Source organism: Strigops habroptila, unplaced genomic scaffold (genome assembly GCF_004027225.2).
Source record: "Strigops habroptila isolate Jane unplaced genomic scaffold, bStrHab1.2.pri NW_022045628.1_ctg1, whole genome shotgun sequence".
In the NCBI taxonomy this organism is placed as follows: domain Eukaryota; kingdom Metazoa; phylum Chordata; class Aves; order Psittaciformes; family Psittacidae; genus Strigops; species Strigops habroptila.
The window spans coordinates 629,388-655,581 of NW_022651105.1; the positions used below are offsets into that span (position 1 = coordinate 629,388).

The 26,194-nt window shown below is 60.0% G+C and overlaps 3 protein-coding genes across 13 annotated transcripts; all 3 read right to left on the bottom strand.

Moving 5' to 3' along the window:
• Window positions 1-943: 943 nt before the first annotated feature.
• Window positions 944-13,387, bottom strand: DHX34 (DExH-box helicase 34). Of its 3 annotated transcripts, XR_003989842.1 has the most exons (18): window positions 12,176-12,260; window positions 10,561-11,284; window positions 8,651-8,962; window positions 8,303-8,572; window positions 7,623-7,725; window positions 7,305-7,522; window positions 6,927-7,101; window positions 6,634-6,827; window positions 6,384-6,485; window positions 6,028-6,270; window positions 5,788-5,955; window positions 5,593-5,704; window positions 5,335-5,441; window positions 4,993-5,250; window positions 4,272-4,448; window positions 4,069-4,192; window positions 2,989-3,234; window positions 944-2,148 (listed from the first exon to the last, which is right to left on the bottom strand). XR_003989842.1 is itself a non-coding variant. In XM_030475027.1 (17 exons), the coding sequence occupies exons 2-17, from the start codon at window positions 11,254-11,256 to the stop codon at window positions 3,101-3,103; spliced, it is 3,393 nt and encodes a 1,130-aa protein (XP_030330887.1). In that variant the 5' UTR covers window positions 11,257-11,284; window positions 13,302-13,387; the 3' UTR covers window positions 957-3,100. The 3 variants fall into 3 exon arrangements, 2 of the variants coding, with proteins under 2 accessions (XP_030330887.1, XP_030330885.1); XM_030475027.1 differs by lacking the exon at window positions 12,176-12,260 and adding an exon at window positions 13,302-13,387 and having other exon boundaries at window positions 957-3,234; XM_030475025.1 differs by having other exon boundaries at window positions 957-3,234.
• On the bottom strand, window positions 13,335-17,157 carry C5AR1 (complement C5a receptor 1). Of its 4 annotated transcripts, none has more exons than XM_030475035.1 (2): window positions 16,348-17,157; window positions 13,335-14,714 (listed from the first exon to the last, which is right to left on the bottom strand). In XM_030475035.1, exon 2 carries the CDS (start codon window positions 14,697-14,699, stop codon window positions 13,647-13,649), a length of 1,053 nt encoding a protein of 350 aa, XP_030330895.1. In that variant the 5' UTR covers window positions 14,700-14,714; window positions 16,348-17,157; the 3' UTR covers window positions 13,335-13,646. The 4 variants fall into 4 exon arrangements, with proteins under 4 accessions (XP_030330895.1, XP_030330894.1, XP_030330893.1 ...); XM_030475034.1 differs by lacking the exon at window positions 16,348-17,157 and adding an exon at window positions 15,504-16,330; XM_030475033.1 differs by lacking the exon at window positions 16,348-17,157 and adding an exon at window positions 15,048-16,330.
• Window positions 17,158-17,257: 100 nt separating this feature from the next.
• Window positions 17,258-24,739, bottom strand: CCDC9 (coiled-coil domain containing 9). Of its 6 annotated transcripts, none has more exons than XR_003989844.1 (13): window positions 24,627-24,737; window positions 24,072-24,176; window positions 23,412-23,501; window positions 23,087-23,311; window positions 22,809-22,889; window positions 22,308-22,484; window positions 22,058-22,230; window positions 20,492-20,644; window positions 20,343-20,406; window positions 19,675-19,885; window positions 19,458-19,535; window positions 18,254-18,466; window positions 17,258-17,613 (listed from the first exon to the last, which is right to left on the bottom strand). XR_003989844.1 is itself a non-coding variant. In XM_030475029.1 (13 exons), exons 1-13 carry the CDS (start codon window positions 24,627-24,629, stop codon window positions 17,405-17,407), a joined length of 1,626 nt encoding a protein of 541 aa, XP_030330889.1. In that variant the 5' UTR covers window positions 24,630-24,739; the 3' UTR covers window positions 17,258-17,404. The 6 variants fall into 6 exon arrangements, 4 of the variants coding, with proteins under 4 accessions (XP_030330889.1, XP_030330888.1, XP_030330891.1 ...); XR_003989843.1 differs by having other exon boundaries at window positions 18,254-18,469; window positions 24,627-24,736; XM_030475029.1 differs by having other exon boundaries at window positions 18,410-18,466; window positions 24,627-24,739.
• Window positions 24,740-26,194: the final 1,455 nt, after the last annotated feature.

Here is a 26,194-nt window from a genome sequence, read left to right on the forward strand (position 1 = left end):
AACCAACGGGCAGCAGAGAGACAACCCCATTTATCAGGCTATTGAGCAGGAACTTGCCCTGCTCAGTCTATTCCCTTTCTTCAGGCCTGGGCTGCTACTTCCCAAGCAGGCACTGGGTGGATTTCTGCAGTATGGGCAAGGCAAAAAGGAAACTGTTCCTCTGAGCAGCTGATTTATCAAGGGTTATGAAATGAGGAAGCACAAGGAATGGCCACAGTGAAGGGGAAACACCACATTTCCAGCCCTTGGTCTCCAGAGGTAAAAACCCCTTCATCATCTGACGAGGCTATCAGCTGTGTATAAGCTAAATGGGTCCTTAAATATGCTATGAAGTATTTAAAAGACCATTAAGGAAGAGAGGGAGGGAGGGAAAATAGCGCTGGAGAAGGGAAGGGTGAAAGCATTAAGTGGGTGCACCTGCCAGACCCCACGCTGATGATCCCATGGGATGGGAGCTGGCCACAGCCATGCTCTGCTGCTTCCAGCCCTTGTCTCCCAGCTGAGGAAAGGGCTGGGATGGTGAACGTGGTGCAAAGGACACGTGGGAGCCGCGTGGCTCATCCTCTCTGCAGGAGCTGCCACGTCCCTCCTCCAAGATGGAATTTCCCTGGAGTTCTGGGCATAGATAGATAGATACAGACAGGTATAGAGACATAGATATAGAGCTAGGTAGATATAGAGATGGCTAGATAGATATAGACAGATAGATATAGAGATAGATACATATATATATATATAGAGAGAGAGATACATAGATAGCAAAGATGCTCCCAAAGTAGGGAAGAAGAGCCTGAAAACAGGGGAAAAGCAGGGGAATGCTTTCCCTGGGGAAAAGCAGGGGATGTTTTTCCCTTTTTCCTTCTTTTCACCTTTTTTAATCTGTGCTCAGCTCAAGGAAGAGAATTCAATCAAATTGAATCAAATCGAGTAGAGACAAAGGGAGGAGAGGGGAAAAATGAGGTAAATTCTTTATTGATCTTTCATTTCAAGCAGATTTCCAGATGGCCTCTGAGGATGGGGAGGGAGGAGGGGTTTGCTCCTCTTTTAGCACCAGATCCAAGCCCAATCCACCTTCTTTTCCTCCCATCTCCCCTGCAGGCACAGAGGGATGAAACCAGGCTCTGCCCTGCACCTCCCTTGCTTCCCTCCAGGAAGGCTGGTGCTTTCCAACTCATCCATGAAGCCAATGCAATGGTATTGACACTATGGAGAAGATGGGTTTGAGGTTGGGACCTTCCCTGACCTTCCGTGCTTCCTGCAAATCTCAAACCTGAATCCTGAGCAAAGGGTCTCTTCCCACTGAACAAAGCCTGAGCAGAGCTGCTTCACACCTTCCATAGGGAGCCAGGCTGAGAACACTGGGGCTTGTTCAGCCTGGAGAAGAGAAGCTGCGTGGAGACCTCAGAGCAGCCTCCAGTGTCTGAAGGGGGCTACAAGGATGCTGGAGAGGGACCTTCATCAGGGACTGGAGTGATAGGACAAGAGGTGATGGGTTCAAACTGAAACAGGGGAAGTTCAGGTTGGAGATAAGGAAGAAGCTCTTCTCTGTGAGGGTGGTGGGACGCTGGAATGGGGAGAAGCTGTGGCTGCCCCATCCCTGGCAGTGTTCAAGGCCAGGTTGGACACAGGGGCTTGGAGCAACCTGCTCTAGTGGAAGGTGTCCCTGCCCGTGGCAGGGGTTGGAGCTGGAGGAGCTTTAAGGTCCCTTCCAACCCAAACCATTCTAAGAGTCTATGACCCTCTGATAATCCACCCTCCACCACTCAACCTAAGGGCGAGGGTAAAGAATTGGGGCTCCTGCAGCTCAAAACAGTGAAGCCACAGGCAGCTGATGGCTGTTGCCATGGCAGGAGCATCTCCATCCCGCCTCGCTGCCATAGCAACAGAGACTCGCTCGGAGCATCATCCCCCCTAAAAACACCACTCAACGGAGGGACACAGCTCTCCCCGCACCCCCAAAGTGGGCTGCGATGGTGCTGAGCTAAGGGACAGGCAGCGAAAGGCCCGAATGAACAGCCCAAGCCAAGGAATGTGCTCAGGAAATCACCTCGATGAATTCCTGCGAGCGCTGCGCCGGGAATTCCCTGCACCCAGCAGGAATTCATTACAGATACAGCCCAGCACGAAGGGGAGGCCACACTGGAGTCACTGGGAGGGAAAAGGGGGGGGGGGGGGAAAAAGGGAAGAAAATCCTTTAGAAAGGAGAAAAGGGGACAGGAAGCACTCAGCATCCTTCCACTTCTGTCTTTTCCCCTCTTTTACAGCCACCACCATGGGCTCAACACTTTAGTTAGACAGGACCCCGCTACTGACCCTGCTTGAGCCCAACACAGCACAATAATCACTGCATTTTAAACGGCTTTACACAGCTGAGCACTCCCTGTCCTCGTGGGATTTGCTTCCAGAGGGCACGGGGGGGTGGATTTGCCTTTCTCCAGGCATTTCCAGCCCCCAAACCACGGGAGCCAGCCACAACGCCAGAGGCAACGTCGCTTTCTGACGTTAAGGTGGCATCTTCTCGCTGTGTTTAGAGCGAGCATCCTCCCAAGGGATGCTCAGGTCACTTGTTATTAATATTGGGGGGGGTTTGGGGAGAGGTTTTGAGTCTTGGTGGTGGTAAAGTCCTGGCATAGGCCCCTCTGATGCTTTTCCCAAGGGATACAGGAAGGAAAGGCGCTGAGGCAGGGATGATTCTGGTACTGGAGTGCCACACGCTGGCTGTGCTGCACCAGGCAGCATCACAGGCAGAAAACAGCCCCACGACCCCACAAACACCCGCCGTGTCCTGCACCCCTGACCCAGGGGTGCCTGGGGGTGTAGACACCAAAGGGGAACCCCAACCTCCAGACCTCTGTTTATTTACAAGGGGGTTTTAAAACAAGGCAGTGAAATTGGGTTGCCCCGCGCTGAGGACACCCGAGAGCATCGGTGCTGAGCCACAGGAGCCACCAAGAACACCCCTAAAGCACCAAATCCAGCCAGACTCACCCAACAGCAATGGGGTTGGCAGTGCTGGGGGGTGTTCCTGCTGTTCTGGGGGTCTCCTGCTTCTCCTTGGGGATAGGGGGGACCCTGGCACATGCCAGTGCCCCCATCCTGGTCACCGGTGCTGCTTCTTGTGCCGCAGGATCTCGGTGGGGGTGAAGGTGAAGTCCTGCTGGCAGATGTCACAGTGGTAGGACCTGTGGAGGGCTGAGGTCTTGGATGAGCTTTCGGCTGCTTCTTCTGGGGGGGCTGTGGAGAAAAACAGGGATGAGAAGCAGATCAGAGCAATCGTGAGGAGAAGGACTTGGGGTGTTGGCGCTTCAGTGTGCGCTTGAGCCCAGAAACCCCACCGTGTGCTGGGCTGTGTCGAAAGGAACGTGACCAGAAGGTCCAAGGAGGTGACCCTGCCCCTCTACTCTGCTCTGGTGAGACCCCACTTGCAGCACTGGCTGCAGTTCTGGTGTCCTCAGCACAGGAAGGACATGGAGCTGTTGGAGCAAGTCCAGAGGAGGCCACAAGGATGAGCAGGGAGACAGGGTGAGAACATTGGGGCTGTTGGCCTGGAGAAGAGAAGCTGCGTGGAGACCTCAGAGCAGCTTCCAGTGTCTGAAGGGGGCTGGACATGGGACCTTCATCAGGGACTGGAGCGATAGGACAAGGGGTGATGGGTTTAAACTGGAACAGGGGAAGTTCAGGTTGGATCTAAGGAAGAAGTTCTTCCCTGTGAGGGCGCTGAGGCGCTGGCACAGGGTGCCCAAAGAAGTGGCGACTGCTCCATCCCTGGCAGTGTTCAAGGCCAGGTTGGACAGAGCCTTGGGCAACATGGTCTAGAGGAAGGTGTCCCTGTGCCCATGGCAGGGGGTTGGAACTGGATGATGTTAAGGTCCTTTCCAACCCAAACCGTTCTCTGATTCTATGCAACCAAAGCTCTGCAAGACCCCCAGGTCATCACACCCCTGAAACCTGGCTCACTGCCACCCCTCTCCTTGGTCACCCATAGAGCAGAGTCATCAGCAGGGCTCCCTGCAGGAAAACCCAGGCTGGCTGTCACCAACTGTCCCTATTTTAGGGAGGGAAACTCACCCTCGAAGGGACGACAAGAGCTTTCATGGCACATCCGCTCCAGGGGGGTGAAGGGCATGTGGAGGTCGCAGTGGGGACACGTCCAGAAGCTCCGCAGGCAGTCGCTGTAGAGGTCTGTGTCCATCTGTGGGGTACAAAGGGGATGCTCAGAGGCCTGGAGGGTGGCAGGAGGAGCAGCAGGGCGGCAGAGGGAGGTAACTCACAGCCAGGCAGTTGTAGGTGAGGAAATCAGTCACCCTGTGGCCTCCTTTCACCTCGTCAGGTGCCATCTCCATGCCCTGGAAGAGCCCCGGGAGCTGGGGAGCCGCAGCAACCATCTGAGGACCAATGTAGAGGTTCTGCTGCTCCAGGCCAGTGAGCTGGCGCAGGCGGTACGGCACCTATGAGGGGACATGGGGACATCAGCTCCAGCTCCCCCCAACTCCCTGCCCAGCCTCCAAGGTGCTGGGTATGGGTTAGAGCCACCTGCACTGTGGTCACAAGGGGCATCAAAGCTGGCAGAGGGCCTGGAGCACAAGTCTCATGGGGAATGGCTGAGGGAATGGCAGGGTTTAGTGTGGAGAAGGCTCAGGGGGGACCTTATCACTCTCTATGACTACCCAAAAGGAGGTTGTAGTGAGGTGGGGTCGGTCTCTTCTCCCAAGGAACAAGTGATAGGACAAGAGAAAACAGCCTCAAGCTGCCCCAGGGGAGGTTTAGATGGATACTGAGAACAATTCCCTTCCCCAAAGGGTGCTCAGGCATTGGAACAGGCTGCCCAGGGCAGTGCTGGAGTCACCATCCTTGGTGACAAACCACGTAGACAAGGCCCTCAGTGCCATGGGTTAGCGGTGGCCTTGGCAATGCCGGGCTAAAGGTTGGATTTGATGAATCTAAAGGTCTTTTCCAACCTGGTGGCTTCTCTGATTCAGTGCTTCACATCACCTCCATCTGCAGGAACTCCAGCAGCCCCTGGCTCAGCACGGACATATCCCTGTTGCTCGGCCGACGGCCCAAATCCTCTTCCCGGTTTTCCAGCAGCTGGTGGAGGAGTTTTTCCCAGGCAGAGCGGAGCTGCAGGGCCGTGGAGAGCAGGCGCACGGCAGAGTCCCCGTCTGGGATGGTGACCTCCAGCCAGCCATCGGCCACCAGCCGGGCGCAGTCCGCGCTGGTGTCCAGCGAGCGGGAGAGGAGCAGGAGAGCCTGGAGGAGCAAACGCAGCCCCTGTGGGGTGAGGAAGGCTTCCAGAGGGCTTGGAGAGGAGAAAGAGGAGGGTGAAGGGCTCACCTGTAGGGCTGGCACCCGCACGCAGTTCACCAGGTAGGGCTTGTTGGTCTCCAGCAGCGAGACGAAGGCGAGGAGCTGGTGGTGGCGGCTCAGCCCCTCCTCAGGGTCTGCAGGGACATGAGGGGTGGCAGATGCATCCCAAGCTCTCCCCATCCCTTGGGATGTGCCGACCTCCACAGCCAGCAGCGCCTTCATCCCACGGGAAACAAAGCCGAGGAGAAGCAGAGCCAATTCCTCTGGGATTGAGGTTGTTCTCACCTTTGGCCCCACCGCGCTCTCCTTTCTTCTTGTTATGGAGCAGCTCCGGGCTGGTGGCGAAGACAGAGGTGGGATGAGGCACGACACCCTGCTTGGTTTTGGTGTGGAAGATCTGCAGCAAGAGGAAAACACGTGTTGAGGGAGAGCAGGAGGCTGCTGAGGACCCCGGGATGGGGACAGGGCAGGGGGTAGGACCTGCTCCGAGTCCTTGCGGCTACTGTTGAACTGGTCGGGCAGAGCCAGCTGAGGGTAAAGGCCCCGGCACAGCACCAGCTTGAGCAGGGCGAGCTGGGAGGAGGACAGGGCCGAGCTGGACACGGCCTGGAGCTCGGCCACGTTGTGCCGGAGCTTGAACTTGACATCCTGCAGGCAGAGAAAGGGCGTCAGGGGCCCGGCCGGCTGCATCCCGCCTCCCAGAAAGGGTGCGGGGATCACCTGGATATCGATGCTGTGCTTGCCCTTCCCATGGGAGCCACCATCCTTCTCCTCCTCGTCGCTGGAGGAGGCGTCTGCTCCATCCTGCAGCCGCAGCACCTTGCGCTTCCGACCCTCTGTCTCCCTGTGGGAACGCCAGAGGCGGTGCAGCTCCCGGCGCTCCCGGTGCCGGCTCTGCCGGCTGTAGCTGTCGCTGGGCTGGTTGGAGGCTTCCTCCAGCAGTTGGTGGTCTCGAAGCAGCTCCTGGGGTGGGGGGACAGGGTGGTTGAGCCCCCACAGCCACAAGATGGGCAGGTTGGGGGCGCAGGGGCGAATTCCAAAGGCAAATCCCACCACTTGGCAGGGTCCGGTCCTACCTGGAACTGGCGCCGCAGGTTGGCAGCCTCATAGAGCCGATGCTCCTCCAAACCCCGCCGCCGGCACCACTTCCGAGAGCTGCCACCACGCTCCAACTTCACCTGCACCGGGACAACCCCCGCTCAGCCCCCGGCAGGGCCACAGCATCCCTCCTGCACCCCCAAACCCAGCCCTACACGCCACCCCAAAGCAGAGCTTCCCCTCCAACCCCAAACGCGTGTCACCCCTCTCCCGAGGCAGGAATCCCACCTGGACCCACTCGTTGAAGATGTTGAGCAGCGTCAGGGGGTCTCCGTGGGGGCTCTCGAGGGGCCGCCGGGCCGTGGCGCAGTCGGGGTTGGGGTGTGTGGGGCGCAGGAAGGGGGACGGGACGCTCAGCACCGCTGCCACCGTCAGCGTGGGCTCGGCCAGGCCAAACAGGGTGCCCAGCACCAGCATCTTGCCTGGGGGTGAGGGCAGGGTGGGCAGCGAGGGTTGAGGAGACACACCCCCCCCCACTCCACACTCCTCACACCTTCAAAGGGGTGCTCTGTGTTACTCACCCACCACCACGTCCACGGGCAGCTGGGCCAGAAGGTTCCCGATGGGCGTCAAGTGTTCAGCCTCATCCAGGGCTCCCTGCTCCTTCAGGTACCTCATGGCTGTCTCCAGGCTGGAGGAGGGAGGAGGCTCCAGGAAGGGGAAGGTCCGGGGGTCACCCAGCCCCATGCTCTTCAACTGGAAGAGAAGCACACATAGAATGAGCCCAGTGACGATGGGAAGCGTCTGGAGCTTCACAAAGCCCCCCAAGAGACATCCCACCCCCCGGCGCTTGAGCCACATCCCCAATCCCACACTTGCCTGGCCGGGTTTCCCCTCTCTGATCCCCCCAATCTCTACTGAGGAAAGCCCCCCAGGACCAGAGGGATCCCCAACGTTACCTGCAGCACCAGAGCATCCAGAGCTACCCGTTGGATCTCGGGCACAGGGTAGGGGGAAAAGGCATTGTAGTCGGATTCGGCGTAGAGCCGGTAGCAGATGCCGGGGCCGGTCCTGCCGGCGCGGCCCTTGCGCTGCTCCGCGCTCGCCTGGCTGATCCAGAACTCCTGCAGCCGCTGGAGCTTGCCCTGAGGGTCGTAGCTCATCTCCTTCACCTTCCCTGCAGGGAGCAGGAGACAAGGAGCAGCTCAGGGCTGCAGGGAGGCAGGAGGAAGTTGGTTTCACCCCCCAGCAGAGAGAGACCTCAGCGGGGCTTTTACCTGAGTCGAGGACGAAGCGCACCCCGTCGATGGTGACCGAGGTCTCGGCGATGTTGGTGGAGAGGATGCACTTACGGACACCGGGAGGGGGAACATCAAACACCTGGAGAAGGAGAAACGATGGTGGCACGGCCAGCTCCAGAGAGCAGAGCAGCCCACAGAGGAGGGAGGTGGCACCCCAAGAGCCCCCACAATCAGGGGGAGCTCTGGGAGTCCAGAGAAGGGCCATGGAGCTGCTGCGAGGGCTGGAGCAGCTCTGCTCTGGAGACAGGCTGAGAGAGCTGGGCTGGGGCAGCCTGGAGAAGAAAACGCTCCTTAAGGGGAGACCTTAGAGCAGCTCCAGTGCCTAAAGGGGCTCCAGGAAACCTGGAGAGGGGCTTTGGACAAGGCATGGAGGGACAGGACAAGGGGAATGGCTTTAGAGGGGACATTGAGATGAGCTCTTAGGCAGAAATTCTTCCCTGTGAGGGTGGTGGGACACTGGAATGGACTGAATGGAGAAGCTGTGGCTGCCCCATCTCCGGCAGGTTGGACACAGGTGCTTGGAGCAAGCTGCTCTAATGGAAGGTGCCCCTGCCCGTGGCAGCTTTAAGGTCCCTTCCAACCCAAACCAGTCTGTGGCTCCCTGATTCTCCACAGTGCCAAATTCCAGCCAATCCCAGGGTCACCCCTTCACCCACCTTGTCCTGCTCTGCCACGGAGAGGGTGCTGTGCAGCGGGAGCACGATCCAGCGCTGGGTACACGTAGCATAAGTCTGTGCTGCCTCCAGCACGGCGCCGATCTCAGCCACCCCGCTCAGGAACACCAGCAGGTCCCCTCGTTCCTCGGGCGGGTACTTGTGGTCGATGGCCTGCATCACCCTGAGGTACGGCATCGGATCCAGGCGCTCCCATTTCCCTGCCTTCCCCGCCGCAGCCGCTTCTTCCCTCGCAATGGGTTGGTAGATGACCTGCAGGAGCAGAGGGGAAGAGCGATTCACGCCTGCCCCACGCCGGGATTCATCCCAGAGATCCCCCTCCAGCCTCACCGAGATGGGGAAGGTCCTTCCAGGCACCTGCAGCACCGGAGCATCCCCGAAGTACCTCGAGAAAAGGGGGATGTTGATGGTGGCCGACATCAGCACCAGCTTCAGGTCGGGCCGGGCGGGAAGGAGCCGCCGCAGGACCCCCAGGAGGACGTCACCGTGGAGGTGCCGCTCGTGGACCTCGTCGGCGATGAGGACGTGGTAGCCCGGGAGCGCCGGGTCCCGCTGCGCCTGCCGCAGCAGCAGCCCCTCGGTCAGGAAGAGCAGGCGGGTGGCGGCGGAGCGGGTGCTCTCGAACCGGATCTGGTATCCCACCTGCAGCGGGAGGGAACGCGGCTCCAGCCAAGGCAAGTCGGGTACAAGGCGGGGGGCCATTGGAAGACAATTGGGATGAAACGAGGGTAAAACTGAAGAAAATTGGGATGAAATTGGGAGAAAATTGATGAAATTTGGATAAAATTTGGATAAAATCAAAGAAATTTGTATAAAATCTGGACAAAATTGAAGAAATTTTGATAAAATCTGGATAAAAGCAAAGAAATTTGTATAAAATCTGGATAGAATTGAAGAAATTTGGATAAAATGTGGATAAAATTGAAGAAATTTGTAAAAAATCTGGATAAAATTGAAGAAAAATTGGATAAAATCTGGGTAAAATTGAAGAAAAATTGGATAAAATGTGGATAAAAGTGAAGAAATTTTGATAAAATCTGGATAAAAGCAAAGAAATTCGTATAAAATCTGGATAGAATTGAAGAAATTTGGATAAAATGTGGATAAAATTGAAGAAATTTGTATAAAATCTGGATAAAATTGAAGAAAAATTGGATAAAATCTGGGTAAAATTGAAGAAAAATTGGATAAAATGTGGAAAAAATTGAAGAAATATTGATAAAATCTGGATAAAAGCAAAGAAATTTGTATAAAATCTGCATAGAATTGAAAAAATTTGGATAAAATGTGGATAAAATTGAAGAAATTTGAAGACAATTCAGATAAAATTGAAGAAATTTGAAGACAATTCAGATTAAAATGAAGAAATTTGAAGACAATTTGGATAAAGTTTGGATAAAACTGAAATTGGAAGTCAATTTGGATAAAATTGAAGAAATCTTGATAAAATTCGGATAAAATTTGGAAACAATTTGAATACAATTCAGATAAAATAGAGGAAAATTGAACAAATTTTGATAAAATCACAGAAGTTTGAAGAAATATGGATAAAATGGAAGAAATTTGAAAAAATCTTGATAAAATCGAAGAAATTTGAAGACCATTTGAATCAAATTGAAATTTGAAGACAATTCAGATAAACTTGAAGAAATTCCAAGACAATTGGGATAAGATTGAAGAAAACTCAACTCCAAGAAAACCTCAGAGCAAACCGGGACAAACCAGACTGTTTTCCTTGGAGAGGACCCCAATAACCACCTCATCCAACCACCCAAGCACCTCAGGGCTGCCCAAAACTCGGTCTATCCCAGAATCCCAGCCTGGTTTGGGTTGGAAGGGCCCTTAAAGCTCCTCCAGTTCCAAGCCCCTGCCACGGGCTGCAGGTTTCCTGGAGCCCCTTTAGGCCCTGGAGCTGCTCTAAGGTCTCCCCTTGAGGAGCCTTCTCTTCTCCAGGTGCCCCAGCCCAGCTCTCTCAGCCTGGCTCCGTGGCAGAGCTGCTCCAGCCCCTGCTCATCCTCACGGCCTCCTCTGGGCTTGCTCCATCACCAACACCCACCAGGTCCTGCGTCCTCAGCCCATTCAACCACCAATTTGGGGGCTGTCAAACTGATAGTTGCCACGTGTCGAGAACACGATTAACCCAAAACTCAAGCTCTGAGGAGCAGCACCCACAGCCCTTCCTCCACCCAGGGCCACCGGGGGAAGAGCCCAGTGGCTCCCAGTGCCACGGCAGAGCTTACCTGGCTCCCATACTGGTGCAGGCTCTCGAAGGCCACCCTCTTGGCCAGCGAGATGCAGGCGATGCGCCGGGGTTGGGTACAAGCCACGTGGCTGTAACCGGCCGCCAGCAAGAACTGAGGCACCTGAGTGGACTTCCCACAACCGGTGTCCCCAGCGACCACCACCACTTGGTGCTGAGCCACGGCGCGCAGGAGCCGGTCCCGGTATCGGGCTATGGGAAGAGCAGCCCGTTCCCGTTGGAGTTTGAGCAGTTTGGAGAAGCTTTGCTTCTGGGTGAAGTCCAGGTAGTGCAGCAGAGCGCAGCGGAATTCCCAGCGGCGTTCCTGCGGGACACCAGCATCCCGGCACCGGGATCCCCACAGCGCGTTCTCCACGTCGGGGCTCAGCACCGAGAGGTTGATGCGGTAGCGGGGGTCGTAGTGGGGGGGCAGGTTGAGGTGAGGGGTGGATGTGGGGGGCTCTGCCCCATCAGGGGGGGCTGGGGCTGGTTCTCGTCCCGGTTTCTGGCTCTGGAAGCGCCGGAGCCGCTCGAAGAAAGCCCAGAAGTTGGGAATCTCCTGGGAGCTGATGGGATCCTGCTCACGGAAGTAGAGCTCCTCCAGCCGGCGCTGTGTGCTGGGACAGTCCCAATCCCATTGGGAAGGGGAAGGATCCCGCTCCCGCCGCCGGGATCTGCTCTCCTTCTCCCGAGGCATCGCTGCGGTTGGAGCCGGAGCCGGTCACCTGTGCCAAGAGCATGGATGGGGTGAAATGGGGGTCCCCTCAGAGCCCCCCCACGCCCAGACCCGGCCCCTCAGGGCCCCCCCCCACCCAGACCCGGTCCCTCAGGGCCTCCCCACGGCCAGACCCGGGCCCTCAGAGTCCCCCCACACCCGGAGCCGGCCCCTCAGGGCCCCCTACACCCAGACCCGGCCCCTCAGGGCCCCCCCATACCCAGACCCGGCCTCTCAGAGCCCCCCCGCACCCAGACCCGGTCCCTCAGGGCCACCCCGCACCCAGACCCGGCCCCTCAGGACCCCCCACGGCCAGACCTGGGCCCTCAGGACCCCCCACGGCCAGACCCGGCCCCTCAGAGCCCCCCCACGGCCAGACCCGGCCACTCAGGGCCCCCCCACACCCAGACCCGGTCCCTCAGAGCCCCCCCACACCCAGACCCGGCCTCTCAGGGCCCCCCCCCGGCCAGACCCGGTCCCTCAGAGCCCCCCCACACCCAGACCCGGCCCCTCAGGGCCCCCCCACACCCAGACCCGGCCTCTCAGAGCCCCCCACACTCAGATCCGGTCCCTCAGGACCCCCCACGGCCAGACCCGGCCACTCAGGGCCCCCCCACACCCAGACCCGGTCCCTCAGAGCCCCCCCACACCCAGACCCGGCCCCTCAGGGCCCCCCCACGGCCAGACCCGGTCCCTCAGAGCCCCCCCACACCCAGACCCGGCCCCTCAGGGCCCCCTACACCCAGACCCGGCCCCTCAGGGCCCCCCCCCGGCCAGACCCGGCCCCTCAGGGCCCCCCCACGGCCAGACCCGGCCCCTCAGGGCCCCCCCACGGCCAGACCCGGCCCCTCACCCGCTCCGGTCCCTCAGGGCCCCCCCATACCCAGACCCGGTTCCTCACCCGCTCCGCTCCCTCCGCCGGCCCCGAGGCCGCTCCCGCCGGGCCCGGCCTGCTCCGCGGCCGGAACGCACGGACAGGAAGCAACGCCAGGGCGCCAGGGGGCGGGGCGAGGGGCGGGGCGAGGGGCGGGGCTTCCCGGAGCTGCCCGTCCCCGTGTTCCCCCGTGTCCCCCCGTGTCCCCCCGTGTCCCCCCTGTCCCCGTGTCCCCAATGTCCTCATGTCCTCCCATGTCCCATGACTCCATGTCCCTGATGTCCTGTGCCCCGCCATGTCCCATGTACCCCTGTCCCCCCATGTCCCCCCATGTCCTTTTGTCCCCCCATGTCCCCCCATGTCCTTTTGTCCCCCCATATCCCATGCCTCCACGTCCTCCCGTGTCCCCCCGTGTCCCCAACGTCCTTATGTCCCAATGTGCCCGATATCCCCATGTCCCCCCATGTTCCCAATGTTTCCCCATGTCTCCATGTACCCCCACATCCCTATATCCCAAATGGGTCTATGTCACTCCATGTCTCCCTTGTCCCCATATCCTCTTGTCCCCATGCGCCCCATGTGTCCCCATGTCCCCAGTGTTCTCCCCTGTCCCCTGATCCCCATGTCCCCTGCAGTCCCTGCTGCCCCCCCATCCCTGTCACACCCAGCCCCAACCATCCCCGTTGCCCCCAATTGCCCCCATTGCGTCCAACTGTCCCCTCCATCCCCAACCATCCCCATTGTGTCCAACTGTCCCCTCCATCCCCAACCATCCCCACTGATGTCCAACTGTCCCCTCCATCCCCAACCATCCCCATTGTGTCCAACTGTCCCCTCCATCCCCAACCATCCCCATTGTGTCCAACTGTCCCCTCCATCCCCAACCATCCCCACTGATGTCCAACTGTCCCCTCCATCCCCAACCATCCCCGTTGTGTCCAACTGTCCCCTCCATCCCCAACCATCCCCATTGATGTCCAACTGTCCCCTCCATCCCCAACCATCTCCACTGAGGTGAAACCACCCCCTGGGGCTGATCCCACCACCCATGGCAAGGACCTTCTGGAGCAGGGACGGAAACGCCGCAGCCCCGGTTGCGTCACCACAAGCTCCAGAGTGACCAAAGCAGCAGAAACATTGCTCAATAACCCACCAAAAAGCAGAACCAAGGCTCAGGGGCCTGCTCAAGGCTTGGTGGAGCTTCAAGGTTTATTGGTGGTGGATCTTAGATGTAGGGCTGGAACGTAGAACAGCTCCTATGGGGCTGACAGCAGGTTGGAGCTGGACATAGGGGCCATTCCGAGGCTGGAGGAGCAGGAAAACATGGTGTTGGGTGCAAGGACAAGGGCCTCATGCTGCTGGCAGGCCACCAAGGGGGGGAGGAGGTCCCCACGGCACACACAACGTGGGGCAGCTGGTGAGGAAAGGGGGCAAAGGAGACATCATCATCTCTGCATGGCCTCAAGCAACACAACTGATGTTCCACCTCATTTTGGGCTCACACCATGGTGCTGACGCTGTTGTCCTCCGCAGTGGACTTGGTCTTGGCCCTGCTGTCACCCGTGGTGCTGGTGGGCTCGTCGCTCAGCACTCCCCGCAGCACAGCCCGCCACGACTGCCAGAACCTGGCCTTGAAGTCCTGCCCCATCACCACGTAGATGATGGGGTTGATGCAACTGTTGATGTAGGCGATGCCGGCCACGATGGGATCCGCATCCAAAGCACCCTTGAACAAGGCGCTGCGCGGGTGGGAGGAAGCCAGGATCAAGCCCACGGCGTGGTAGGGCAGCCAGCACACGAAGAAGCTGACGATGACCACCAAGATGAGCTTTGTGGCCCTTTGCGAGCGGGTGAAGCCCTTGCTGTGGACGCGCGCCAGCAGCAAGCCATAACAAGCCGTGATGACCACGAAGGGCACCACGAAGCCGAAGACAAAGCGGACGCTGGCGGTGACCAGCTCGGTGACGCGCTGGTGGCACCCGACGGCCGAGTAGTCCAGGACACACGTGGTCTTGAGGGCGAAGGCGTCGTGGCGCGTGGTGCGGAAGATGAAGGAGGGCAGGGTGAGGAGGGCGGCCAAGCCCCAGGCAGCCGCGCACGCCCCACACGCCAGCGCCGGGCGCCGGTGGTTGTGGCACCACACGGGGCGGGTGACCAGGGCGCAGCGGTCGGCGCTGATGGCCGTAAGGAGCAGGACGCTGGCGAACATGTTGAGCACGGTGAGGGAAGGCAGGAGCTTGCAGGCAAAGCGCCCCAAAGGCCAGTGGTGGTCCCAAGCCAGCGGCAGCGCCAGGAAGGGCAGCGCGAGGCAGCACAAGAGGTCGGCCACCGAGAGGTTGAGGAACCAGACGCCGTTGACCGTGCGCCGAAGCTCAAAAGCCGTCACCCAAATGACGGCCCCGTTGCCCAGGACGCCAAGGAGGAAGATGAGGGCGTAAAGGGCCAGCACGGCGCGGTAGCTGTGCGGGACCGTGTAGTCGTCCAGGTCGTATATGGAGTAGTCATCCCAGATGGAGTCGTTGTAGGTGTAGTTGGCCATGGAGAAGTCCATCCTCAAGCTCCCGGCCTAGAAAGCACCCATCATTAGGTCATTATGGGTTGAACGGACCTTCATGATCACCTTCAGTGACCATCTAAGCCACTCCCCGCACCATGGGCAGGGGCATCTTCACTAGACCAAGGTGCTCAAAGCCCCATATATCATGTCCCACAATGGGTTTTGGGTTGAAAGGACCTTCAATGATCATCTAATCCACCCCCCGCACCATGGGCAGGGGCATCTTACCTAGGCCAAGGTGCTCAAAGCCCCATATATCATGTCCCACAATGGGTTTTGGGTTGAAAGGACCTTCAATGATCATCTAATCCACCCCCCGCACCATGGGCAGGGGCATCTTACCTAGACCAAGGTGCTCAAAGCCCCATATATCATGTCCCACAATGGGTTTTGGGTTGAAAGGACCTTCAATGATCATCTAATCCACCCCCCGCACCATGGGCAGGGGCATCTTACCTAGACCAAGGTGCTCAAAGCCCCATATATCATGTCCCACAATGGGTTTTGGGTTGAAAGGACCTTCAATGATCATCTAATCCACCCCCCGCACCATGGGCAGGGGCATCTTACCTAGGCCAAGGTGCTCAAAGTCCCATATATCATGTCCCACAATGGGTTTTGGGTTGAAAGGACCTTCAATGATCATCTAATCCACCCCCCGCGCCATGGGCAGGGGCATCTTACCTAGGCCAAGGTGCTCAAAGCCCCATATATCATGTCCCACAATGGGTTTTGGGTTGAAAGGACCTTCAATGATCATCTAATCCACCCCCCGCACCATGGGCAGGGGCATCTTACCTAGACCAAGGTGCTCAAAGCCCCATATATCATGTCCCACAATGGGTTTTGGGTTGAAAGGACCTTCAATGATCATCCATGGGCAGGAGCATCTTCAGCAGACGAAGGTGCTCAAAGCCCCACACTGGGTTTTGGGTTGAAAGGACTTTCAAAGATGATCCAGTGCAACCTCCTATGATGGGTTGGTTCAAAGCCCCGTCCAACCTGGAGATGGGGCATCCCCACAACAGGTCTCTCCCCTTGCGGAAGCTCCTCCAAAGCAGCGCCACGAGATGCTCCTCAATGTGTGGCACTGGCCCCTTGGCCCTGCCCATGGTCCCCCTATGGTCTCCATGGCCACCAGGAAGTCGGCATTGCCCCACTTCCTCGCCCCACTTCCCCCCGGAGCCACGGCCTCATGGCGCAAGAGCTCGGATGAGGAAACACCAAAGGAGCTTCAGCTCCGGCGCCTTCTGCGGCAGCAGGGAGGGGCCCATGGGGATGAGCTGGGATCAGATCCCAAAGGACAAAGATCGCGATTAGATCCCAAAGCACCAAAGTGGGGATGGGGGAAGGCGGGAGGAGGAGGAGGAAACCCCAGGGCAGGTTTGGGAATGCTCCAGCGATCCAGAGCATGAGAAGAGACCATCACCACCCATCGCCAATCATCATTATCATCACCCAGCACCACCCATCACCAATCATCATTAACCATCATCACCCAGCACCACCCAGCACCACCCTCCTGCCCTCAATGGGGAAGATCTAGCCCAGAGAATCCCTGATGGGGATGGGATGGATGGAGAGCCCCGAATCCCACCTTATCCCACTGTTCCATCCCAGCAAACCCACTGCATTCCCTCACCTGCGTCCCAGCGCTGCAGCCCGGTGCGGTCCCGACCGGCTTTTATATGGCCCCGGCCAAGGGGAAGGAAAAGGAGGAGCAACAAGAAGAGATCGGCCCCAAACTGCCGTTTGGGGGGGGGGGGAAGTGGGGCTGGGAAAGCTCCGGATCCCGATGGAATGAGGGGGGGGATCCCGGATGGACACCCTGACACGGGGGGATGATCCCACCCCATGATCCCAGGGGATACCACCAGGGAATGCTGCTCCTTACTGAGTGTCCCCACTGGTCCCAGGGGGGGACAGGGAGGAGCAGGAAGGCTCCAATGCCCCAAAACCTCCTCCAGAGTCCCAAAACGCCTCATTTCACCCCAGAAAACAGGAGGCCCCCCAAGACGCAACAAGCGGATTCCCATTGACAGGACCCCCCCTGCCCCAGCTTCCCAGGCATGGAGCTAAAGGGGCAGCCCCATGAGCTAAAAGGGGAACCCGAGGGCTAAAGGGGAACCCGGAGCTAAAGGGGGACCTGGATCTAACGGGGGGACCCCAGGAGCTAAAGAGGGACCTGGATCTAAAAGGGGGACCCCAGGAGCTAAAGAGGGACCTGGATCTAAAGGGGGGACCCCAGGAGCTAAAGGAAGGATCCCAGGAGCTAAAGGGGGACCTGAAGCTAAAGGGGGACCCAGGGGCTAAAAGGGGGGATCCAGAAGCTAAAGGGGGGACCTGGCGCTAAAGGAGAACCCCAGGGGCTAAAGGGGGGAGCCAGGAGCTTAAGGGGGGGTCCTCGGGGCTAAAGGGGCACCCAGGAGCTAAAGGGGGACCTGGAGCTAAAGGAGACCCCAGAGCTAAAGGGGGGACCTGGGATCTAAAGGGGGGGTCCCCGGAGCTAAAGGGGGACCCCACGGTTCCCCAGATCACGGCTCCAGCCCGGAGCTGTTGTAGACGTTTATTAACAAAGAACTGGGGTGTCCCCCCCCCCCCGCACCTGGCTCCGGGGCACGGGCCAGGATCGGGGGTGTCCGTGTCGCCCCCCCGGCGGGTCCAGCACAGCCGGAGCCCCCAGAGCCCCTTTGGAACCTTCAATGACCGACGGCGCATCCCGGCTCCAGCGCCGGCACCGCAGCTTCCCGAGGGATGTGGGGGGGAGCGGGGGGGGGGTCTTCCCTCCCTCCCTCCCTCCTTCCCGGTGCTTCCTGAGGCTCCCAGTGTCCAGGTGCTGCCGGGATCACGGCGGGAGCGAGCCCGGGGCCGGAGCGGCCGCTCGGGGCCGGCGGAGAGCCTGGTGGTCCTGGGGGGAGAGCGGGAGTGAGGGGGGGCGGGAATGGGAATGGGGGGAAGGGGAAAAGGAAAGAGGAGAAAAGGAAAAGGAAAGGGAAAGGGGGAAGGAGAAAGGGAATGAGACAGGAAATGAGAGGAAGGGGAATGGAAAGAGGAAGAGGAGGGAGGGAAAGAGGGAAAGAAGGGAAAGGGGAAAAGGGAAGAGGGGAAGGAAAAACGGAAGGAGAAAGGGAAAGAGAAGAAGAAAGGGAATGAGGGGAAGGGGAATGGGAGGAGGAGAAGGAAGGGAATAAGAGAAGGAATGAGGGGGGGAATGAGGGGAAGGAGAATAGGAAAGGGGAGGAGGAAGAGAAAGGCAACGAGGGAAAAGGAGAACGGGAATGAGGAGAAACAGAATGAGGATGAGAATGAAGCTGCTGTCCCCATTCCCAGCCTGCCCCCCCATGGGCAGTGTGGGGCTGTGGGGTTCGATTCTACCCCGTGCTCCCAATTTTCCAAGCCTGGAGCATTATCCCAAGCCCACAACCTTCCCCCCGCTCTGCTCCTCCGGGGCAGGACAGACAGACGGACACACCGGGACACAGCGGGAGCCGCGGCACCCGCCACCCCGGGGAGCTCCAGGGAACCACCACCGGATGCCAGGGAAATACCGGGAGCGAGAGGCGGCAGCTCCGGGTGTTGTGCAGGAGGAGGCAGTCTGTCAGCGGGAGCGCCGGGAAGCAGAGGAGGGAGGACAGACAGACAGACAGAGCCCCACGGCGGGCGCGGGACCCGCTAGTGCCCGGCCGGAGGTGGCGAGTGCTTACGGAAACGCACCCGGTGGAAGTCCGTGATCTCCACGGTGCCGGGCGCCGGATCCAGGGCTTCTGGGCACGGAAACAGGGAATGAAGAGGGCTCCGACCCCCCCCATCCCACCAATGGACCCCCCTTTAGCTCCAGGTCCCTCTTTAGCTCTGGGGTCCCCTTTAACTCCGGGGTCCCCCTTTAGCTCCGGGTCCCCTCTTTAGCTCCGGGTCCCCACTTTAGCCCCTGGGTCCTCCTTTAGCTCCAGGTCCCCCCTTTAGTTCTGGGCTCCCCTTTAGCCTCTGGGTCCCCCTTTAGCCTCTGGGTCCCCCTTTAGCTCCAGGGTCCTCCCTTTAGCTCTGGGGTCCCCCCTTTAGCCTCTGGGTCCTCCTTTAGCCTCTGGGTCCCCCTTTAACTCCGGGGTCCCCCCTTTAGCCTCTGGGTCCCCCTTTAGCTCCAGGGTCCTCCCTTTAGCTCTGGGGTCCCCCCTTTAGCTCCAGGTCCCCCTTTAGCTCCAGGGTCCTCCCTTTAGCTCTGGGTCCCCTCTTTACCTCCGGGTCCCCACTTTAGCCCCTGGGTCCTCCTTTAGCTCCAGGTCCCCCCTTTAATTCTGGGCTCCCCTTTAGCCTCTGGGTCCCCCTTTAGTCTCTGGGTCCTCCTTTAGCTCCAGGTCCCCCCTTTAGTTCTGGGCTCCCCTTTAGCCTCTGGGTCCCCCTTTAGCTCCAGGGTCCTCCCTTTAGCTCTGGGGTCCCCCCTTTAGCTCCGGGGTCCCCCCTTTAGCTCCACGTCCCCCCTTTAGTTCTGGGCTCCCCTTTAGCTCTGGGGTCCCCCCTTTAGCTCTGGGTCCCCCTTTAGCTCCAGGGTCCTCCCTTTAGCTCTGGGGTCCCCCCTTTAGCCTCTGGGTCCCCCTTTAGCCTCTGGGTCCCCCTTTAGCCTCTGGGTCCTCCCTTTAGCTCTGGGGTCCCCCCTTTAGCTCCAGATCCCCCTTTAGTTCCAGGTCCCCCCTTTAGCTCCAGGGTCCCCCCTTTAGCTCCGGGTCCCCCCCTTTAGATCTGGAGTCCCCTCAGCACCTCTTATCTCATCCTCCGCCTCCTGCTCCGCGTCGAGCCTCACTTCATCCCTCTGGGGGGACTCCAGGGGGCTCAGCCCTATAAGGGGGGAGACCAGGGTGAAGCTCCCTTGTTCCCCCATATCCCAGCTCTAGTGCCCCCCACTTGGGGATGGGGGGCACATGCGGGTCCTGCCCCATTGCGGGCGGGGGGTGGCGCTGGGGTTTGGGGGACGCACTGGGGGGTGCTTCCTCCTTGTTCAGTGACCCTGTGCTGCCGTCGTCCTCCTCCTCCTCCTCCTCTTCCTCCTCCTCCTCGCTGCCATCTTCATCCTCATCCTCTTCGCTGACATCCTCCCATTGCTCTTCCTCCTCCTCCTCCTCCTCCTCCTCCTCGGGGGTCAGGGAATGGGGGGGCTCCAGGGGGGGCTCGGTTGGTGTTTCCTCTGTCTATGGGCATTCAGAGTGAGAGTATCAGAGGGGTACCGGGGTGGGGGTACCCAGAGGGTGTTGGGGTATCAGGACACTGGGGGGGGGGGGGGGGTGTCAGGGGGATATTGGGGTACCAAAGGGGTATTAGGGTACCAGGGCACTGGGGTGGGGGGCATTGGGTGGGGGGCACCAGAGGGGTATTGGGGTACCAGAGGGGCATTGGGGTGGGGGGCACCAGAGGGGTATTGGGATACCAGGGGGGTACCAGCATGGGGGGCACCAGACGGGTATAGGGATGGGGGTACTAGAGGGGTGTCAGGGTATTGGGGTACCACAGGAGTATTGGGGTGCGGGGCACCAGGGCAAGGGGCATCAGGGGAGTATCAGGGTGGGGGCACCAGAGGGGTATTGGTGTGGGGGGTACCGGGATGGGGGGTTTGGGGGTACCGGGATGCTCTGAGCCCCATTGCTTCACCTCCCAGCTCTCGGCCGCGGGCGCTGGCTCTGGCTCCTTCTCCTCCCAGCGGTTGTCGTGCATGCTGCAGGGGGAGATTCCAGCCGCTGGGAGACTCCACCGGGAACAGAGCCCCCGGAGCCCCCCCCCCACCTCGGGACACAACCGACCTGTAGGACTTGGCCCCGAGGCCCCGGCCCCGGCCCCGTGGCTTCTGCTGGGGCAGGAACTCGCCCAGGGTGGGGGGTTTGGGAGCCGGGCGCCGGAGCTCCTCCCTCGAGCCCGAGTCCCAGGCGGGAGCGGCCGCGGAGCCCTCCAGGAACCTGGAAACAAAGCGGGACACGGTGACACCGGGACACGGGTGGCAATGGGAGATGGGTGACACCGCGATGAAGGTAACAATGGGAAACGGGTGAGACCAGGATGCAGGTAACAATGGGAGAGGGGTGACACCGGGATGAAGGTAACAATGGGAAACGGGTGAGACCAGGATGCAGGTAACAATGGGAGAGGGGTGACACCAGGATGAAGGTGACAATGGGAAACGGGTGAGACCAGGATGCAGGTAACAATGGGAGAGGGGTGACACCGGGATGCAGGTAACAATGGGAGAGGGGTGACACCGGGATGAAGGTGACAATGGGAAACGGGTGAGACCAGGATGCAGGTAACAATGGGAGAGGGGTGACACCAGGATGAAGGTGACAATGGGAAACGGGTGAGACCAGGATGCAGGTAACAATGGGAGAGGGGTGACACCAGGAGACAGGTGACAATGGGAGACAGGTGACAACAGGACATGGGTGACAACTGGAGATGGGTGATAGCGATCGATGGGCGACAATGGGAAACAAGGGGAGATGAGTGACACTGAGACAAGGGCAACAATGGGAGAGGGGTGACACCAGGACATAGGTGATGCTAGGACAGGGGTGACACCAGGACAGGGGTGACACCGGGATAGGGGTGATGCTCAGACATGGATGACACTAGGACATGGGTAACAATGGGAGATGGGTGACACTGGAACAAAGGTGATGCTGGGACATGGGTGACAGTGGGAGACAGATGATGCTGGGACACGGGTGACAATGGGAGATGGGTGACACTGGGACAAAGGTGATGCTGGGACACAGATAACAATGGGAGATGGGTGACACTGGGACAAAGGTGATGCTGGGACATGGGTGACAGTGGGAGATGGGTGACAGTGGGACAAAGGTGATGCTGGGACATGGGTGACAGTGGGAGATGGGTGACACTGGGACAAAGGTGATGCTAGGACATGGGTGACAGTGGGAGATAGATAATGCTGGGACACGGGTGACAGTGGGAGATGGGTGACACTGCGACAAAGGTGATGCTAGGACATGGGTGACAGTGGGAGATAGATGATGCTGGGACATGGGTGACAATGGGAGATGGGTGACACTGGGATAAAGGTGATGCTGGGACATGGGTGACAGTGGGAGATAGATGATGCTGGGACACGGGTGACAATGGGAGAAGGGTGACACTGGGACAAAGGTGATGCTCGGACATGGGTGACAGTGGGAGACAGATGATGCTGGGACATGGGTGACAATGGGAGATGGGTGACAATGGGACGAAGGTGATGCTGGGACATGGGTGACAATGGGAGATGGGTGACAATGGGACGAAGGTGATGCTGGGACATGGGTGACAATGGGACACGGGCGACGCCGGGACACGGATAACACCATCCCATTCCCTACATGCTGTCGGACTTCTCGGCGTCCCACTCGCGCCGCCACTGCCCGCCGGGCTTGCGGTGCCGCGCCACCCGCTCCCGGTCGATGCGCTCCCGCTCCTGCTTCCAGCGCAGGTACTCGGCGCGCTCCCGGCCCGTCATGGACAGCGTCATGTCCCCGGCGCCCGCGTGGCGGCCCTGGGCAGCAGGACAGGCTCGGATCCCATGGGAACAGCCCCGGGAATGGCGCGGGGGGGTGATGGGGACACACGTACGGGGCTCGGCCACATCCGGTCCCGCTCCATCCCTGTCTTGACCTTATCGAAGTCTGGCCCCCCCCAGTTGCGGCCGTGGCGGCGGCTCCCATCCCTCCGGTCGGAATCCTGGGATGGGCCCGAGCGGCGAGGGTCGTCCAGGAAGTTCCGCACCGGGTTCTTCTCCGGGAGCCCGTCCTGGGGGAGAGAAGGAAAGGGGAGGGAAAGGGGAGGGAAAGGGGAGGGAAAGGGGAGGGAAAGGGGAGGGAAAGGGGAGGGAAAGGGGAGGGAAAGGGGAGGGAAAGGGGAGGGAAAGGGGAGGGAAAGGGGAGGGAAAGGGGAGGGAAAGGGGAGGGAAAGGGGAGGGAAAGGGGAGGGAAAGGGGAGGGAAAGGGGAGGGAAAGGGGAGGGAAAGGGGAGGGAAAGGGGAGGGAAAGGGGAGGGAAAGGGGAGGGAAAGGGGAGGGAAAGGGGAGGGAAAGGGGAGGGAAAGGGGAGGGAAAGGCCCCCCCCCCCCGCTCACCCTCTGGCTCTGCTCGTACTCCGCGATCTTCTCCATCTCCTCATTCATGCGCTCGATGTTCTGGCGCCGGCGCTGCTCCCACTGCAGCACCCCGAAACCCCCCCTTTGTACCCCAAAACGCAACCAGAAGCACCCCAAAACCCCTCTTTGCACCCCAAACCCACCCTTTGCACCCCAAAACCTACCCAGAGGCACCCCAAAACCTACCCAGAGGCACCCCAAAACCCCACCAGCTGCACCCCCAAACCCTGCCGCCCCCCCCCCCCCCAAGCACCCACCTTGGAGGCCTGGCTGGGGCCGGCGCTGCCCCTCGCCACCAGTTTGACCAGTCCCCGGCCCCGCGGCCGCCAGTCCCCGGCGCTGGGCCCGGCCCCCTCCCAAGCGGGGTCACCGGGGGGGTGTCCCCGGGGGGGGCGGCCGCTGGGACGGGGCCCGGGGGGCCTGGAGCCGCGGCCGAGCCGGGGGGCCCCCGGCGGCTTCTTCTCTTTCCCCGGGCGCTGCTCCTGCACCGGGGCAGGCGGGGGACAATGCGGGGGGGGGGGGGGGGTCAGTAGGACACCCCCCACACACACACCTGGGGGGTCCCCAATGTCCCCAACTCACCTGGGTGGCACCGGAGGGGTCCCGAGCCCGGTGCAGGGTGGTCACTGCCACCCCCTCCTGCTCAGCCTTCTTGCGGTCCTCCTCGATCTCCTGTTGGGATGCGGGAGGCGGGGATGAGGCGGGATGCGGTGGGATGCAGGGATGAAGGCGGGATGTGGCGGGATGCAGGAATACAAGCGGGATGCAGGGATGATTTGGGATGCAGGGATGAAGGTGGGAGGCAGGAATACAGGCAGGATGCAGGGATGATTTGAGATGCAGGGATGAAGGCAGGATGCAGGGATGAAGGCAGGATACAGGGATGATTTGGGATGCAGGGATGATTTGGGATGCAGGGATGAAGGCAGGATGCAGGGATGAAGGCAGGATGCAGGCAGGAGGCAGCGATGATTTGGGATGCAAGGATGATTTGGGATGCAGGGATGATTTGGGATGCAGGGATGAAGGCGGGATAAACCCCCCCCAAACCACATTCCTATGTGCATTTTGTGGGGGTGAAGGATGGGATGAATCCAACCGATGCCCTCCTTGCACCACACGGAGCCCCTGCCCGCCTGGAGCCAGAGATTCATGGGATGCCGGGATCGGGGAGGCTGGAAGAGGCAACCTTTGGCTGGATAAACTCTTCCCAACATCCCACCTGGATGGGACCGAGCGCACCTGGTACCGCCGGATGATGGCCTCGTTCTTCCTGCGCAGCGCCGCGATGCGCCGGTCCAGCTCCGCGTCCTTCTCCTCCTTCGAGCGCAGGTCCAGCGCCGCCGACTGCCGGGAGCGGAGCGGGATGAGAGCGGGGAACGGAGCCACGGACCCGAACCGGAGCCACCGAGCCCGAACAGGAGCCACGGACCCAAACCGGAGCCACCGAGCCCGAACCGGAGCCACGGACCCAAACCGGAGCCACCGAGCCCGAACCGGAGCCACCCGAGCCCGAACCGGAGCCACCCGAACCGGAGCCACGGACCCAAACCGGAGCCACGGACCCAAACCGGAGCCACCCGAGCCCGAACCGGAGCCACGGACCTAAACCGGAGCCACCCGAGCCCGAACCGGAGCCACCCGAACCGGAGCCACGGACCCAAACCGGAGCCACTGAGCCCGAACCGGAGCCACGGACCCAAACCGGAGCCACCGAGCCCGAACCGGAGCCACCCGAGCCCGAACCGGAGCCGCCCGAACCCGAACCGGAGCCACACGAGCCCGAACCGGCCTCACCATGGTCGCGGTAACGGCGGCCGGACGGGACCGGGCCGCGACCCGCTCGTACCGGCTGTACCCGCCCCTCCGTCCCGCGCGTCAGCGCATGTTCCGGTTCCGGTACGGGCCAGGCGGGAGAGCAGGGCATTAAAAGGGCGATGGGGAGGGAGAGGTGGGGCCCACCGTGGGGCTGGCGGGGCGGAGCGGCGCCCGAGTCACCCCCGTGTCCCCACTCGTGTCCCCCCCCGTGTCCCCCTTCGTGTCCGTGTGTCCCCTGTGTCCCCCCATATCCCCATGTCCCCCCATATCCCCATGTCCCCCCATATCCTCATGTCCCCCCATATCCCCGTGTCCTCCATGTCCCCCCATATCCCTATGTCCCCTAATGTCTCCCCATCTCCCCATGTCCCCCATATCCCCGTGTCGCCCCATGTCCCCCCATGTCCCTCTCTCCACACGTGTGTCGTGTGTCGTTGTCCCCCTCCCAACTTTTTCCCGCCGCGGTGGGCGTGGCCTCGCCGCCCCGTCCCTCTCCCCCCTTCCGCGGGGGGCGTGGCTCCGCCTCGGCCACGCCCCCCGCCTGTCTCCATGGCAGCTGCGGCTCTGGCCGCGGCCGCGCCACCCGATTGGCTGAGCCGCGCCGGGCGCGTGGCGCCGGGGGGCGGGGCCAAGGGGCGGCGGGAGCGAGAGTGGGGACACGGGGGGGGGCGTGGAGGGACCTATAGAGGGACCTATAGAGACCCATAGAGACCCATAGAGGGACCTATAGAGACCCATAGAGACCCACAGAGACCCATAGAGACACCTACGGAGGGACCTGTAGAGGTACCCATAGAGGGACCTATGGAGGGACTTATGTTGGGACCTACATAGAGACTCATAGAGACGCATAGAGGAACCTATAGTAGTAACTATAGCTGCACCTATAGCGGTACCTGCAGGCGCATCTATGATGGTACCTATAGTGGTACCTGCAGGTGCACCTATAGTGGTACCTGTAGGGGTACCTACAGCTGTACCTATAGCCGCACCTACAGCCAGACCTATAGAAGTAGCCACAGAGTACCTACACCCACAGTGGTGCTTATAGAGCTGCTCCTACACCGATACCCACAGCCGTTACCTATAGCAGTGTCCACCGTGCTGCCTGTAGGGTCACCCATAGACAGGGTCACCCATCGATAGGGTCACCCATAGGGTTTTCCATAGGGTGATCCACAGGGTTATATATAGGGTTATCTATAGGGCTTCCATAGGGTTATCTCTATGGTTTTCTATAGGGTTATCTATAGGGATATCTATATGGTTATCTATAGCGCTATCCATAGAGTTATCTACAGGGTTATTTATAGAGTTATTTGTAGCATTATCTATAGGGTTATCTATGGGGCTATCCATAGGCTTATCCATAGGGTCACTATAATATTATCCATAGGGTTATCCATAGGGTTATCTATGGGGCTATCCATAGGACTATCTGTAGGGTTATCTATGGGGTTATCCATAGGGCTATCCATAGGGTTATCTATTGGGTTATCTATAGGGTTATCCATAGGGTTATCTATATGGTTATCTATGGGCCTATC